This window comes from Balaenoptera borealis (genome assembly GCF_965194805.1).
Source record: "Balaenoptera borealis genome assembly, chromosome: 18".
Lineage (NCBI taxonomy): Eukaryota > Metazoa > Chordata > Mammalia > Artiodactyla > Balaenopteridae > Balaenoptera > Balaenoptera borealis.
In genome coordinates, this window is record NC_138877.1 from 66,760,643 (window position 1) to 66,778,403 (window position 17,761).

Here is a 17,761-nt window from a genome sequence, read left to right on the forward strand (position 1 = left end):
ATTTTGCAGCCAAACTGCCTGTGTTCTAGCCCTTTCCTCACCACCACCATTCACCATCCACAGATATGCCAGCCTCCTCCTCCTCCTCCAAGTAACACTGGCCACGAGGCATAAAGTCTTTGAATGCTCTCATCGTTATTACCTTTCACCTGAAAACCATTATCTCAAATGCTTCTCCATAAATATTTGTTTTAAGTCAGTCCCTGGGTCTTATCTCGCTGTTCACCCCCAGGTTAGTGCTGTCAACCAGGGAAGCTATCAGCTGCCTCTGCCCACCGGCGTCTTCCAACACCTGCCTCTTTCTTCTTGATACGTGTGCACTTCCTATGGCACCTCCTGCAGCTATTTACTCGCACCCAAGGGAAGCCACTGGCTCTTCACTCACTCGCAGATCACATGTGATTATTATGTGCTGAGCCCACGACTGATCCAGAACCTCTTGGTTGGGGATTCCAGCCATGCGCACGTCTGACATCACTCACGCCCGCGTGCGCGCGCACGCGCACACACACACACACACCCCCAGATACTTCATGATGCGCTCAGACACAGTCACAGGATAACAGATACAATTTCCGCAAGGAGAGAAGTACGGCCCTTTCACCCACCTCCTCGGCTTCAGCCACCTCTGCATGTCCTCTTGTTAGAATTCCACCCTTTGTGCTGCTTTAAATTGTCCCACCTCCGAGGCCTGAACCTTTGAATTCGGTAGCATCCTTTCTCTGCCCCTGCTCTCAGGTTGCCAAGGATAGATGGAGAAATCATTCATTTCAGAAGAGGTTCACGCTGTCCCACTGAGGTGGAGCCTCCCGGGCCGCTTGACACTCCTCGGCTTTCTCTCCCTTCCCGTGGGGAGCGTCCCAGGTCCCGCCTCAGCCTGTCTCACCAGGTAGAGCGTCTCCTCCCCGGCTGAGACGTAGGGGCCACAAGAGCTGCCCCATTCTTCCTGCCTGCCCTCCAACGGGAAACCGGGCTGTCGCCCTCGCTCCCCTCCTTCTGTCGGCCCGGGTCTCAGAGCCTCCCCTGGAGCTAATGCCCTCGTCCCTCCCCTACCTTTGGTGCCTCCTCTGGCCCACACCCCCATCCTGGCACTTTCCCACGTTCCTGTTGTGTTTCTCTCCTTCCACTCCGAAGAGAAAGGAAAGGAGGGAGAGTGATGGAGAAGCAGGTTCTCGCCACTCTCCTGGGTCTCTTACAGTTCTGTGCGCAAACCTCGGGTTCACAAAGGTCACTTCCCCAGGAGCGCACAGGTGATCAGGGGCCATCTGCCTGCAGAGCACAGGGGCTTCAAAACTCTCCTGGCTGCTCCATGGTGCCCTTGCGACCCCAGATACTCGAGGGAGCTCCCTCCTCCCCCTGTGCAAGTGCCACAGAAACTGCCACCTGGAAAGTCAGCAGTGACCTCCTTGTTATGGCGTCTAGCCACCACCAGTTGTCCACATGCCCTTGATCTTGTGGCACTGAACATTTTTGGCTGCTCGGTCCTCCTTGAAACTCTGAATCTCTCTCCCAGCACCCTGGATGCAGCGCTATTCAGAGGCTCTTTTGTCTCTCATTATTCTTTTCCTGTGGTGTCACCTGCTCCTCTTCTTTCTGTCACCTCTAAATAACTGAACAAAGTGTCCATGACCCTGTCCAACTCTTTCTTTTCTTCTCTCCTAGATATACACACAGATGTAAATATTGCTATGTGTTTCTCTCTCTCTCTTTTTTCTCTCTCTCCCATTTCAGCCATTCTGTGGTTTTAGCTATCATTTCTATGAACATTAATTCCAACTATGTATCCATGACCACGACCTCTATGTCCTGTTTCCAATTTGCCTCCACTCCCCAACATCCTTTCTCCTGGGCAAAGCATCAGTGTTCTTCTGCCCACACAGGACCCACATTTTGAGGTCCTCTTTGACAAATCTCTTTCCTGCACTCCTCACTCCCAATCCCCCCAGTTTATCTTTTTCTGATGATTTTACCCCAGCCATGATCTGAAATCACCCTCCTCCTTTTCCTTCCCACCCCTGCAGTATAACTTTGGGCCTGGATTACTCCTTTGCTCCTGGACCATTGCTGGAATCGCCAACCAGTTTCACCACCTGCAAGCTCTTCTAATTCTAGTGCATCCTAAGTGATCCTCCAGTTGGGGTCTTGTCTAGAGCTCAAGTGCTCCCCAATATCTACCAGAGTAAAGATCCTGATATTTTATAACTGAGCCTACTTACTCAGACTAACTCAGCCTAAGACCCTACAGCACTATCCTCAATGGGGACAACACCACTCCCTATAGAGAACTTTGGAAATTTAAAGGAGCATTTTCCCCCCCTTGTCCTAATGATCAGGCAACATCTCTGGAATGTAATGGGCTGAAGTAAAGGATTTTGACATCTTGCAATGAATATGACTCCCTGGGAGTAAAGAACTAGTCTGTATCTCATGAGTTCTGAGTGTCCTGCTGGACATTCACATGGATAAAAATCCTGTTCTGGGTGATCTGGGTCAAGATCTTAACTGTTTCATGTATTTGCATGGAGTGTTTTTTTTTTTTTTTTTGGACAGTCAATATAACTGAATTTTTCAAGAATACAACAACAACTGTGTAAATTGAGTCAAGATTGTTCTTTAACTTGTTAGGAACTTTAACAGGAATTGATTGGCATCTTGAAAAGCCACGTCACCTGTCTCACCCATGTCAGTCTGCATTGTGCCTGTCACACAAAATAAGGTGTGAACATCCGACCACTTCATTCTGTCTTCTAACATATTTGTGCCTAAGCATGGACATTTTAAAACACACATTATTTGTTTTATAAATAACGACTTCCTTTGATATCTTAGTTATATTTCAGTTAAGACAATATATTGAGTTTTCTTCAATGTGTACATGTTGGCTAGATTATTTACGATTTTCATCTGGTGGTAATAAAAGTTATGTTACAAAAACTTTGTCAAAGAAGGGGGCATTGGTCTTTGTACGTGTACAGGCAGATGAACTAGGCATTTGGTTGGTGATATAGAGAGAGAGAGAGAAAAGGGAAGAGGTCAGCTGAAAAGCGGTCCTGGCTACCAGCAGCTGTGGCTGGGAAGGAAATGGAAGTTCTGAGGAAGAATTCTCTGGCATTCAGGCCTAGGTTGCAGCCTGCAGCTCGATAATTGTTCTCACTGCAGCCACCGGGTCCTGGACATCCAGGAAACCGGTAAGTGCTGTCAGTCTTAAATGGTATCTAATACAATTGCTTTTATTCTAATAAGAGCAGCTCCTAACTGAATGATAAATGTTTAGATAGAAAACACAGGCGCAGTGAAAAAACATAATTTGAATACAAATATGTGTTGAATATATTATATCTGGCTGTAGTTTCAGGAGTATGTTTAGAAATCTCTCCTCTTCTAATTGAAGAAGGGATTTCTTTTTCTGCCAGTTCCTGGAAACTACAATGAAAATGGGCTGGGAATTTTCGTGCATTAAAATGATTTCTGGATTTTATGAATTTTTCACTTGTACTTTAAGAGACAAGGTCCAAGAGGAAAATTTTTAGTGGGGGAATTTCTCCTTTTATTTCTGTTATTATGAAACATTGGCTTATCTGACTTACTGTGTGACTTGGGTGCTCTGGTGTTTAATTTCCTCTATAGAAATGTATTCGAAAGTATGTTCAAAAGAACAAGTAGCATGTGAAATGAAGACATGGTTGGTAGCCGTGGTTCTTTCCCTGCTTAGAATGAATGAGTGTTTGGAATTAGTTTTTGAAGAGCATCTATCAAAGGTTTGTCTAACATTCTCTGAAGGACTTCATACTTTGTACCACCATCAAAGAAAGAGACTTTCTACTTTCTTTAAGTTACACTGCATTTGCTTTACAGAAATGTATAACTCTTAGTGAGTAGGAGTCATTTCCACCTGTGTGTGTACATGTGTATATGTGTGTGTGTGTGTACATGAACACAAATTTAAGGAAAGTTGATGCCTTATCTAACGCTGATAAGGGTTAGACACCAAATAGAGAGTCCTTATAATATACTACTAATTATATTTTGGTTGCAATACATCCATTTATGGTTTAGGTATTTTCAATCATCTCCATGATTCCAAACAAGGAAACTGAGACTCAGAGAGCTTAGGTGACATTTCACAGCTATTCGGGGCAGAGGAATGACTGACGAATCCAGGGTAGAAAACTTTGTTCTTACCCCGAACCCGTGCCAAAGTTTCAAAGCACGATTTCATTTATATTTCCAATAAATTTAAAAAGAAATCTTAAGGTGTCTAGAAAGAAAAATCTTTTTAAGGACAATCACTTTTGCTGCTCCCTTCACTCTTTTTCTTGGAAAAGTCAGTGAGGTTCTGTATTGCTTTGGCAGTTGGGACTGCTTTCATTTATGTATTTTTAATTGGTCCTCGGGGGTTCCCATGGGAAGTCCCCAGTCGGGGCCCTCTTCTCCGTGGCTGTGACTACAGAGCAGGGTTACACCCACTCCTGGAGGTCAAGTGGCTTTTAGCCCAGGCCTCCAGCCCCGTGCTGCTCTGGGTCCCTCTCCAGCCCGGGCGTTTGCATCTGACACGCAGGATACGGGGAGTCAAGGACCAAGGGAGAGAGCATGTGGAGAGATATTTTAAATTAACCTCCAGAAATAGAGCTGGACACGTCAAGCCACTCACAGGAAGGAAGGATCATTTTTCAACAATGTGTTTTAAGAATTGAAAGATTAAAAATACAGTACTTGTTGGGTTTCCCTGGTGGCGCAGTGGTTGAGAATCTGCCTGCCAATGCAGGGGACACGGGTTCGAGCCCTGGTCTGGGAAGATCCCACATGCCGCGGAGCAACTAGGCCCGTGAGCCACAATTGCTGAGCCTGCGCATCTGGAGCCTGTGCTCTGCAACAAGAGAGGCCGTGACAGTGAGAGGCCCGCGCACCGCGATGAAGAGTGGCCCCCGCTCGCCGCAACTAGAGAAAGCCCTTGCACAAAAACGAAGACCCAACACAGCCAAAAAAAAAAAAAAAAAAAAAAATACAGTACTTGTTTTTCTCTTTCTGACTTACTTCACTCTGTATGACAGACTCTAGGTCCATCCACCTCACTACAAATAACTCAATTTCGTTTCTTTCTATGGCTGAGTAATATTCCATTGTATATATGTGCCACGGCTTCTTTATCCATTCATCTGTTGATGGACACTTAGGTTGCTTCCATGTCCTGGCTATTGTAAATAGAGCTTCAATGAACACTGTGGTACATGACTCTTTTTGACTTATGGTTTTCTCAGGGTATATGCCCAGTAGTGGGATTGCTGGGTCCTATGGTAGTTCTATTTTGAGTTTTTTAAGGAACCTCCATACTGTTCTCCATAGTGGCTGTATCAATTTACATGGGTAAGCTGGGACGAAGTGAGAGCGTGGCATGGACATATATACACTACCAAATGTAAAATAGATAGCTAGTGGGAAGCAGCCGCATAGCACAGGGAGATCAGCTCGGTGCTTTGTGACCACCTAGAGGGGTGGGATAGGGAAGGTGGGAGGGAGACGCAAGAGGGAGGAGCTATGAGGATATATGTATAGGTATAGCTGATTCACTTTGTTATAAAGCAGAAACTAACCTACCATTGTAAAGCAATTATACTCCAATAAAGATGTTTAAAAATATATATATATATGTAAAAAGGGAAAAATTCATGAAAATGAATTACCAAAATTAAATAAATAAATAAAGGATTAAAAATAGGAAATCCAAGATTCTCCAAATTAGAAGTTAGGAAACTCAAGGAGACATAGTTTCTTTATGTAATTAGATTTATGCAAAATAAAATTAAAGGCATCCCATAAATTACTTAATGGATAATGAGTCCTTGACTGTCTGACTCAGAAATCGGTTTGTTTTGCAAGGATCCTTTAATCAGCTCTCTAGGAGGCCTTGTCTGGCAGACAGCTAAAATACCTTAGATGACCAAGAGTTGGCTGGAGGAGCTGTGTGCTGCAGAACTATTTTCCTTAAGGCGGTCTTAACGTTTTAATCAGTCTCAGTCTCAAGATTGGACATGATTGATGTGTTTCCCTTCAGAAATGTACAAACTGGCTACAAAGCGTTGGCAAGGCGAGGACACCTGGGGTCCACAGCCCGGGCTTGTCTGAGGGGCGTGGCCTGGGGCAGCGTCGCCAGGGTGGTAGAGTGAAGGACCGTGCTTTCCAAACTCACCCTGCGACATCACAGAGTGACTGTAAGGAACGAACGTGCACAGCGAATTCTTCCCTGCAGTCAAAAGTCACAGCTTTCTGAAAATCTAACACCTAGAAGAGTTTTCAATATGTTTTGAAAGATGAAGTGTCACGTAAGTGAAGACCCTAAAAGAAGCTTGGGATTATTTTGTACTGTTGAACAGCAAGTCCTTTGGCATTTCAGGAAATACTACAGAACCTCCTTTCCTTATCCTTGAACTTCAATCTTGCCTTTCCTTTGAAGATGAGTCCAGCAGTGAACCTCCATATTGGTCATATCTGGCGCTGGGGCTTTACACAGCAGCCCCTCTGTGGAGAGTTCTGGCGTCATGCGGCTGAAGACCAAGCTGCTGGCCACCAAGGACCGCCAGCCCCCTAAGACGGTCCTCTCTCAGACAAGGGCCCTAGAAACAAAGCCCTATTTAGCCCCATCAAAGGCCTGCTTCATCCTGAACAAAATCTGCAAGCTATGAGACAATCTATTTTTCAGATTCTCATAGAATCAAGTCTTAGCAGGGACAAATCTCTCAGGTGTTTCCTGTGTCATCTAGTTTTATTTTGTTTTGACTGATCGGAAACACAGCCACTGAGAGAAACCCTCAGCCAGTCCTCCTGCAACTGTTTGTGTGGGAATCGGTGACCCAAGACCCTGTGATCGACTCAGGGCAGACATCCTGGTTCCCTCAGCAACCCAGAGGATGTCTGGCACGCAGGAGGGCGGCAAGAAATGCTTACCGCAGTGCTTCTCAAACTGGAGAGTGCTTCAGAGTCACCCCTGGAGGGCTTGTCAAAACACAGATTGCTGGGCCCTACCCCCAAGACTTCGGACCCAGGACCTCTGGGCTGGGGCCTGAGAACCTGCATTTTTAATAAGCTCCCGGGGGCTGCTGGGCCTGCTGGCCCACGTACACTACACTTTGAAAACCTCTGGCCTAAAGATTCAGCGTTTTGAAGCTCAAATAATTTATCTCTGGGGCAGCTCCTCACCCTCACCCCCAACTTACTTGGCAACAACAGGGTAAGCCGGTGGCACTTGCTGGAATTTTCCTACAGGATAATACTGAAACTCTCTATTCAGAGCCTTATTCCTTTAGGTTAGACTTTGGTCCATATTAAAATGCAAATGCTCTTTGTAGGAGGATCAGGAGTTTACTGGACAAATATTCGTTGAGCGTATTCTAGATACCAAGCACTGAACTTAATTCTGAGGATTGGAAAATAATAACAGTCTATTAGATACACAGGAGCTTATACTGGGGGGAGACAGTTGGATAAATCAATATTCACAGCTCTCATGAATTAAGGAATAATGATGTCTACTTAAAAATAATTACCAGGCAGTGTTAAGAGACGGACTACAGAGAGGCCATCAAAAGGGGAATGAAGGGGACTTCCCTGGCGGTCCAGTGGTTAAGACTCTGCGTTTCCAGTGCAGGGGGCACGGGTTCGATCCCTGGTCGGGGGAAGTAGGATCCCACATGCCGCGTGGTGTGGCCAGAAAATTTAAAAAATAAATAAATAAAATTAATTTTAAAAAGGGGAATGAAGGAGGTCAGGCCGGAGCCCCGCTGCAGGGTGCAGGGCCGGTGAGGGCTGCCAGCCTGGTGACTCAGCAGAGCCTCAAGGGCAAGATCATGCCCTCACTGTGAGGGGGCTTAGAAAGGCAGGAGGGGGAGAGAACGTGGGGTGGCTGAATGCCTGGAGAGGACAGGGGAAGGGAATACCAACAAAGGCCAGAGAAATAACTGGGAGCAAGTGCTTCAGAATTCTGCCCAGGTTCTGCCTGGGAAGGAGCTAATGGGATGGGATTGACTGTGAAGCTGGAAATAAAGCTGAAGCACAACTGAAAAGGAGCGAAGCAAATAGAAGCAAAAGCAAAGCCCTGGGAGAAACTTAAACAGAAAACACTGGAAAATAATGGGAGCAGGAGACCTTGCTTCCCAGAGCAGCGCAGAAACTTTCCAGGAAAGGTAAATGGTGCCTGGCATCTAATGGGTCCCAAACTGACACCCGAGGCAGCTTTTTGAGAATTAGAAAGACGTGCCCTCTCCACACAGACACATTTTAACAGGGACCCCTCTGGACAGGTGAACTAGAAAGTGCCACCCCCTGCTCCCCCCTCACCCAGGACGCTGCGAGCTTACTCAGCAGCTGCGCTCCCGCCAAGGCCTCGAGCCAAATGGACTCCCCGTCACTGCGACCGGCGTACTGGGACTCGGCATCACACCCAGGGTGACCGCCGGGCCCTAAAAGTGTTTCATCTACTTCTGGGTTGGTGGCAGTTGGAGGAAGACAGCAGGCTCAGGCCTTTGTAGTGACACCGTGGGAGGTGTACTCGAGGAAACTTCTCTGTGGGTTCCCTTCGGCTGCAGAATAAGACGGTCTGAGAAATGAGGGGCGCTCCTTGCGATCACAGATCAGCTCTGTGGTCTGCAAGGTACCGTCCTGCTCTCAGAATCCGTGGCTGGAGCAGAGCTACCCCAGGCACGACCCCAGTCGTTGAGAGGGAACGACTGCAGAGAGGAAGCCTGGAAGTGGATTTATTCAATAAATATTTATACAGAGGCTCATCCGTTCATCACCTTGCTTTGGGACAGCTCTTGACTGTTCACAGAGTGTTTTTACGTTTCTTCTGTAATCAGTCCTTCGTGGCAGTAACCATGCAAAGTAGGTAGGAACTATCATTAACATTTTACAGATGAAGACACTGGATCTCAGAGAAATTGACTTACTAAGGTCATATGAAGGAGGCTTGGCAAAACAAGGGCTGGAACCTGGCTCTTAGGACAGGGTACTTTCCACCATTCCAGAAAGTGCTGTGGCTAATAGAAGAAATGCAGAAGCCCCTACAACAGCGCCATCAGCAGAAATATAATGTAAGCTACATATATAATTCTGAATTTTTTGGAGGGGAGCTAAAAAGAAGCAAGTGAGTTTAATTTTAATAATAATATTTAATCCAGTTTGTTAAAAATATTATCAATTCACCATGTGGTAAATATGAAGCAATATTAATGAGGTGTTTTCATGGGGTTTTTTTTCATACTAAGTCTTTGAAATCAGTGTGTATTTTATACTTAGAACACATCTCAATTAGGATGCTGGATTTTTATTAGAAATACTTGATCTGAATTTAGACTTCATAAAATTTACAACTGAAAAGTAGATTCATATACTCAAGTTGGTCCAAGCATACTTAAAAGTTTTCCGATAAGTAAACCGAGGATCAGTTTTTAAGTTAAATTTACGTTAATTAAGAGTAAATAAAAATTTTAAATTTAGTCCCTCAGTGACGCTAGCCATATTTCAAGTGCTCAATAGCCACGTGTGGCTAGTGGGCCTCCCAGGAACCTCCAGTCTGGTAGACCCAATATGTAATTTGCTCTGTGTGTTAGTTAATTTAGTCTTGTCCCTTGATAACCATGTTAAAGGTTGGTCTTCTTCATCCTTGCCCATCATTGCCCATCTCCTTCGGTGGCCTCCCCTGACCTAAATTAAATCTATTCTCACTTCCTCATTCCCACAGCTGCTTGCTGTACCCACTCCAGAAGATGGAGGTTGTCATGGCCCAAGAGAGGTGATATCTTTGTAACAGTAGCTCGGTAACTTTTAGGATAGAAACAGAGAAGAAGCTGGGAGAAAGAGTGGATTCATGAACGGTTAGGACAGTGATATATTTAGGGGCAACCTGACGAGCCTTGTGGAACATCTCTGACTTACACAGGACTCTGGCCATCAGAAACCTGGCTCCTCTGTTTTCAAAAGCAAGTTCATCTTGATAGAGTCTGACCAACTAAATTCTGGTTGGATTTTCATAGTAGTAGAAATGGCACTCCGTTTCTCCCAGGGGGAGAAAAATGTCTTCTTATCTAAAAGTATAAGCAAAAGTGTACCCCATTCACTGGATTGAGTTAAGAGCATTGTTCCTGTGTGGTTTTTAGGAAGACTTGAGTAATTATTCATTTGCCATCTGTGCATGAATATGTGTTTGCCTGTTTCTTTTCCTACACGTGAAGCATCGGCCAAGACTGTGCTGCTTTGAGGAAGAGCATCTCCTGCATCTTTGTTGTTCTGTGACCCCACTGGACCCAGGTCCTTGGGACTCAGGGACGCTGCAAAATATTTGGCAAATATGAACTACGTGTGTCCAGCCCCTCATTTTGTCTCCACATTATTGGCGCCTCAGCTCCACTGAACACACAAGCAGAAATGTTTCCTTGTCCCTTGCTTCCCTTGCTTTGTTCTCACGGGGTTTAGAGGTAAGGGTTGAGGTAATGAGGGTGCAGGTCCAGGCTGGTCGGTGAAACCTGACCCAGAGTCAATTTGGTTATTAAAGTCATCTTCTTAAACTCTTGAAGTTAAGATAGTTGATGTTAGCTGCTGGGAATGCAGTCCTGCCAAAAAGACAAGCAGGAACCTGTCTGGCCCCTCAAATATTTCACAATGGGAAGCTAGGAATGTGTCATAGCTTTCCAGGTTGCCAATTTCCTTAAATGCACATACAATTATAACTCATTCAAACACTTCTACTAACAAGTAAGAGAAGTATTGGGATGAAGAAGCATTTCCCACTAGTCCCGGGAGATGTCCCGCTAAATAAATGATCCACAATCAGATAAGCTTGAGAGACGCCACTGCTTCTCTTCCCCTATCAGAGATTCATTCAAGGCCGAAAAAAGCCCTATTGCAAGGAAGCCTGTTCAGCTCGGTTTGCCTGGAGTTAACTAAACGTAATTGATTGTGAGACTTACTTTTTCAGGGAACACTTGTGAATCGCTCAAGAATTATTGCTCTCTGAACTTCTATGGTACATGACGATTTTAAATAACCTACTTCCAGCCTCCATTAAGTTTTTAGTTATAAATTTTTTAGAAGGCCATCAAGGCTAAGCAAGTATCTAAGGTAGCCCGTGGCATATCCAATATATAAAAATGACAAACTTCTGATATTTAGTCCTTCATTCATGCTTGAGTCAGTAATGTTAAGTTTTTAATGTTTTAATAATTTCATAATCCTTGGAGATATTAAAAGAAACTAATTGTGCTGATCTTAGAAATCTGAATTGACTTGTTATATTTTTGTTGTGTTAGATATGTGATTCAGCTCCAGCATTCCACAGAACAGAACATTCTCAGATTGTGACTCTGTTAAAATCTAAACTGGACTCAGCTAAAATGAACTTGCATTCATTAGTCACTTAGTCAGTGAGTCAGTCATCAGTTAAATCAGTCGAGAAATATTTTTTGAGGACCAAATAGCCATGAACTAAGGCCCTAGGGAAACAGAAATGGAATATACAAACTGCCCTTACCCTCTGAGTGCTTACAGCCTAGAAGGGAACACTAACGTCAAGCAAGTATTGAAGGTGGAGAGAAAGTGTAAGAGATCTGAGAATAAATATCAGGAGGCTTCTTACCTTTCCCTCTCTAAGTTCAAATCTCTGTAAACTAGAAAGGATGTAAAGGGTAAGGAGCCCACACTTCATCCAGAATGACAATATCCTTATTATTTAGGAGAGTCACATCTCAAATGATTGGTTATAGCATTTCCAACAATAAAATCAATGGCCTAAATGTGAAATTAATTGGAAGTCACAGTTCTAATACACTGTTTTGGCGATTAGGCACATTAGATTGAATTGTTTCAGAATGCCTAATTATTGTGTCTGCCACACTCATCTGAGTCATTCCTAACTTTTGGACTGCTGCCTAGATCATTTCTGCAGTACGGTTGCAGTTTCGCATTCTTTTCTCTCTTTTTTAATGCATAACTTTCCTCACTATATTCAAAGCTCAAAGCTCTAAACTGCACTTTCGCAAATTCTAGATAAGAGCTAAATAGTTTGTTAAAGTGTTGATTCCATTGAGTTTGGGTGTAAGTTGATATTTTATTTGTGTTTTGCAGGTTCAAGATTTAAAAGTGCCTGCGTGAAGTCACTTTTGCTGGAAACCACAGCCCGGGAGCTTTCGTGTTATCGTGTTTTGCTATCAAATACACATTACCCTGACCTTACGAGTGGATGAAGATACCTCAATTGTCTGGCTTTGCCAATTGCTTGATTTTGGAATTTTAAAAAGTGAAAGGAAAGAGAAATCCTGCTAAGATCTGAACATCTAAGTGGCTTATTTTCCAGCATCGTCAAGAGCTGCATCAGAACTAAATATTCTCCCAAGGAGTGCCATGATATTGAAGTCACTTTATTAGAAACAATTGTGTCTACAAAACGATCAGGTGACTCGGACGTTTGCAGCCAGAGATGACACTGAGCATGCTTTCATTGCGGCCCGCAGTCTTCGAGTGGGGCATATTGATTGATGAGTGACCGCCTGCCGATAAATTCTCTCCTCACTCTGTTTCCTGGATTGGGCTTCTTTAAGCAATTTGTCACTTACCTTCAGACTTACATGTGGGATTTTTCACAGCACTAGTTTTGGAATCATTGGAACTTGATTTGATTTCATCATTTAACAGAAACGAACAGGATCCAAATTCTTTTCTCATCATGGCTTTGAATGTTGCCCCGGTCAGAGATACAAAATGGCTGACCTTGGAAGTCTGCAGACAGTTCCAGAGAGGAACGTGCTCCCGCTCTGATGAGGAATGCAAATTTGCTCACCCCCCCAAAAGTTGCCAGGTTGAAAATGGAAGAGTAATTGCCTGCTTTGATTCCCTAAAGGTAAGAGAATGCATTTTACGTGTCACATCAATGCCACATTGGACTTTCAAATGGAATATTTTTCATTGTACTTTTACAGACGTTTAACAATCGATTTTAGATACTGTTTTCTTATTTGTGGTGACTATTGGGAGATTTGCACTCAAATTTTTTCATATCAGGAATATATAAATTTTTTACGGATCCATGTTTAAATTAAAAATACATGGTGCTGTACTTTTGGTCTGGCATGACATTCATGTACCCAAGAGTTTTAAATCAAAGTCTGGCTTGTGACAACTGAAGATAAATATTTTATTAACGTTTGATCTTCTGGAGGTTATACAAAGGTGAAGAAATTGAATGTGTCACTTTTATGTGCCAGTTACTCTGATTCACCTCTTGAAGCATTTTCTACTCTAGTGGCTTTCTTTCTTGACCAAGGGCCTCCTAAAATACTTTACTTAATAGGTTTTTCACTCTCTTTGACAATTTGTCATGGCTAACAGAAATTATTAAGTACACACGCAGTACTCCTTGAGAACCTACTATGTGTAAGTTAACACGTAGCACATCAGAGAAGAAATGAATGTGATTCAAGATGGTATCCTTGGTGATCTCACTGTCTGGTAGGGAAAATACAGCAAATGGCTACAATGCAAGACAGAAAGGGACACGTGCCCTAAGAGAAGGACAGAGGGCAGACTTCTATGGGGATCCATAGATGGGAGAGCTGGCTTCCAGCTGATTGTTTCAAGAAATGTTTTTGGAGGCTGTGGCACCTGAGTTGTATACTGAGTTTGGTGGAGCCTGGGCTTGAAGAAATGGGAGAATTACAATGAAAGATCTAATTGAAGGAAATGGGGATGACTTAACCCATAATGCTTTGAGGTTGATTTTGCCCTAAGATTATGGATTCTATCAATCCCTGACTGTCTAGGACAGTCCTAACATCAATGGATATAGGTAAGATACATAGCTTAAAAAAAAAAAAAGATTTGGGAAATCACAGTGCTGTGAGTTTACAAAATAGTGACCTTAGTCTTTTCTTGGGTATGAAGGGACTGGGTATGTTTTTTGGAAAAAATTCATCTTAAAGTAAAAAGACTTTTAAGTGAAAATTGAAATACAAGACTTCAAATCATATATTAAAGGGAAAATGTGTCTATATACTAAAAGCAGAAGAATGCATTTATAGCTCAACAGAATTATTTTAAGGATTAAAATTTGAAAAATTATAGATATGTGATTTACCTCAATAACTACCCCCATTTTCTTTCTTTTTTATCTTTTTTGTCTAATCTAAGTTTATTAGATTAGACTTTAAAATTATAAATCATTTTGTCTACACAGAAATGAATAGATAGATAAATCACAATTCATATAAACTATAACAGCATAAGCACATTTTTATATTAGTATTTATTTTGCTTGTAGTCAAAAAAGTAAACAAAGTGTGTATTTGCTTCTATGATTATCACCAATGGAAGCATTCACTATAAAAAGCAGTGTAGATTGAAAACTAGAACATAAGAACTTTAAGATACGGAATCAGGTCAGAGATGAGAAATTCATTTTCCAGGTCATCCCCAATCTCTTCATTTTATTAATCCAACCCTTCTCTGGTTAGATATTTACTATTAAACTGAGATTTTAGCAAGTTTCTTAAAACTTTTAATTCTTGGACTTCCCTGGTGGCGCAGTGGTTAAGAATCCACTTGCCAACGCAGGGGACATGGGTTCGAGCCCTGGGGGTCCAGGAAGATCCCACATGCCTCAGAGCAACTAAGCCCGTGCGCCACAGCTACTGAGCCTTCACTCTAGAGCCCGCGAGCCGCAGCTACTGAGCCCGTGCGCCACAATTACTGAAGCCTTGTGCCACAACTACTGAAGCCCGCATGCCTAGAGCCCATGCTCAGCAACAAGAGAAGCCCACTGCAATGAGAAGCCCACGCACCGCAACGAAGAGTAGCCCCCGCTCGCCACAACTAGAGAAAAGCCCGCGTGCAGCAAAAAAGACCCAATACAGCCATAAATAAGTTAATTAATTAATTTAAAAAATTAATCTATGGAATAGGATATCTGCATGGTTGTGATGTATCTCCCTGACAGCTTATCAGTTATGAGGAAAAATTTTTAAAAAAACAACTTTTAATTCTTTTAACTAGTTAGGGAAATATGCCTGACCTATTAAGGCTCAGTATTTGTTGAATATCAACAGCACAACAACTCCCAGATTCTTATAATTCATTACCTCACTGTGGATTCACCAAGACCATGATTTTTTGAGGATTCCAACTCACGGAGGAAGAATCTAGAACAGTTAATGTTTAGTATAAAAGCATAAACCAAGTCGTGAGAATGTTGAACACTATTCAAAAAGGAACTTTAAAGATCATTTTCAGAAGTGTCTAGTAAAACCATTTTCAAGTGTGGAAGCAGAGTTGTATATTGCCTCAGGTTATTAGTTCCCTTTTAGAATTGTAAATTTTCCGGTTATTTAATCTGAGTGCGATGTTATATACTTGTGACGTTGTCAAACTGTAAAGAATGTGGAAAGAGCCCATAGGCACGGGAGTAAGACAGATCTGAGTCCAAATACCTGCTCAACCACTTCCCAGCCTTGGGTGGGTCATTTATCACTTCTTAGCTTTGTTGTCTTATCAGTAAAATGAGGCTATTCACCAGGGACACTGGCTAAAGAATGTGCGGTGTCCAGCAGCACGCTGGCCTGTTCACCTTGCAAGGTGGTGGTAAAGAGTACGAGTCCTTACCACAAGAACTGGTAAACAAAAGAGACACTCAAAAATAGCAGCTAAAATGACAAATTATGAGGGTGATAATAATGAAGCTAATTTAATTTTATTTCATGCATTAAAAAAGATACTGCCGCTCAGTGGAACCAACCTGGGATGGAAAGAAGGGCAAGGGCTTTGAAGTAGGACAGGCTGGGGCTTGAAGAAACCCTGGCGGGGACACAGGCTAGCTATATCATTTGAGACAAGTGCTTTACCTGCTTGACTTCAGTTTCATCCTATTTAATATTGATACAATAATTCCTGTTTCATAAGGTTACTGCAAAGACTAACTGGCCTAAGATATGCCAGATGCCCAGCACAGGCCGGATGTGTTAGGGACTGGTGATGTTAGATTTTTTCCCTTCATAATAAAGTATCATATAGTATGGACATTGATTTTGATGACTAGCTTTACAAGCAAGCTGTGGCCAACTCTTAAAGAGTCCAATTTTTAATGTGTCCAAACTCTTAAAAATCTACTGTAATAATGCCTCAGTGATGCAAATTAGTCATGACATTAAAAGAAATCAAGTTTGGGGCAGACATCATTTTTGTGGTTATTTATTACAAGATATTTACTGCAAACAGTGTAGGGTACTTTTATTCATAAAAATAGGTAAAAGGAATCTGTGTTGGCCGATAGAGGGACAAGTTAGTTTGTGAGCCTGAGATACTCCTTTTTTGTTTTTGTTATGAGTTATTTGTATATGTGACCAAACTTCCATAAATACATACTAATCAAATTCGTGGGTGTTTGGAAAAGAGATTTGCTGAGGTCTTTGTAAAGAGTTGTACACATATAAATGTTTTTATAACAGATATTTTAGAAGATATAGCAGAGTTCTCACAATGACATTTGTACTTTATTCACAACTGTTACCTCACTGCATTTTATGTGAAACCACTGGACATTCAAGCATTTATGATTTTTTTTTAAGTTACAGTATTATTATGAACAATGGAATTGCTTAAATCTTTTCCAGAAGGCCAGAACATTCAAGAACACTGTGTTCCACAAGTTAGGTTTTGTTATTTTGTTATTTTTTAAATTTAATTTTTATTTTATATTGGAGTATAGTTGATATACAATGTTGTGTTAGTTTCAGGTGTACAGCAAAGTGATTCAGTTATACATATACATATATCCATTCTTTTTCAGATTCTTTTCCCATATAGGTTATCACAGAGTATTGAGTTGTTCCCTGTTCTATACAGTAGGTCCTTGTTGATTATCTATTGATATTTTATGTACAGTAGTGTGTATATGTTAATTCCAAACTCCTAATTTATCCCTCCCCACCATGTTTCCCCTTTGGTAACCATAAGTTTGTTTTCAAAGTCTGTGAGTCTGTTTCTGTTTTGTAAATAAGTTTATCTGTATCATTTTTTTTTTTTTAGATTCCACATACAAGACAAATATCACATGATATTTGTCTTTATCTGAATTTCTTCACTTAGTATGATCATCTCTTGGTCCATCCATGTTGCTGCAAATGGCATTATTTCATTCTTTTTTATGGCTGAATGATATTCCATTGTATATATGTACCACTTCTTCTTTATCCATTCCTCTGTCGATGGACATTTAGGTTGCTTCCATGTCTTGGCTGTTGTAAATAGTACTGCAATGAACATTGGGGTGCATGTGTCTTTTCAAATTATGGTTTTCTCGGCACAAGTTAGGTTAACTTGACAAAGTGCAGATTGCTTCATGAGCAACTAACTTCCCTGTAGAAAAGGCCTTGACCAAGTTAACCCCACCTCTACACCTTTATAATCCATGAAACAGTTTCCCTCACAGTTGAGATGTTTGAGATTTTTCTTTTCAGGTTCCAGTCTAACCACCCTGCTTGTTTGTTGTCCCCTGAATGTGTCCATCAGCCTTCCACCGCAGGGTGTTTGCACTTGCTTTTTGCTCTGCCTGGAATAGTCTTGCCTCAGTTATATGAATAGCTTGTTCCTTCATTCCCTTCAGGCTTATGATAAAAAATGCCAACATTTAAGCCTTTTTGCCAATCTCATTTCAAGTAGTTCCCTCATTGCTTGGATCCCATTTCCCCATCACCTTGCCTTACTGTTCTTTCTAGTGCTTATCACCATC

At 42.2% G+C, this 17,761-nt stretch overlaps 1 protein-coding gene across 9 annotated transcripts in view; it reads left to right on the top strand.

Moving 5' to 3' along the window:
• The window catches only part of MBNL2 (muscleblind like splicing regulator 2), a 158,501-nt gene that overhangs the window by 37,385 nt on the left and 103,355 nt on the right, over positions 1-17,761 (top strand). For 8 of the 9 annotated variants that reach the window (XM_082366150.1, XM_082366149.1, XM_082366153.1 and 5 more), the window contains one exon: positions 12,112-12,883. In XM_082366150.1, the coding sequence (XP_082222276.1) occupies positions 12,710-12,883 (174 nt within the window). In that variant the 5' untranslated portion in view covers positions 12,112-12,709. Of the gene's footprint in view, positions 1-11,650; positions 11,673-12,111; positions 12,884-17,761 lie in introns of those variants that run through there. The other variant, XM_082366151.1, reaches the window with a different exon arrangement.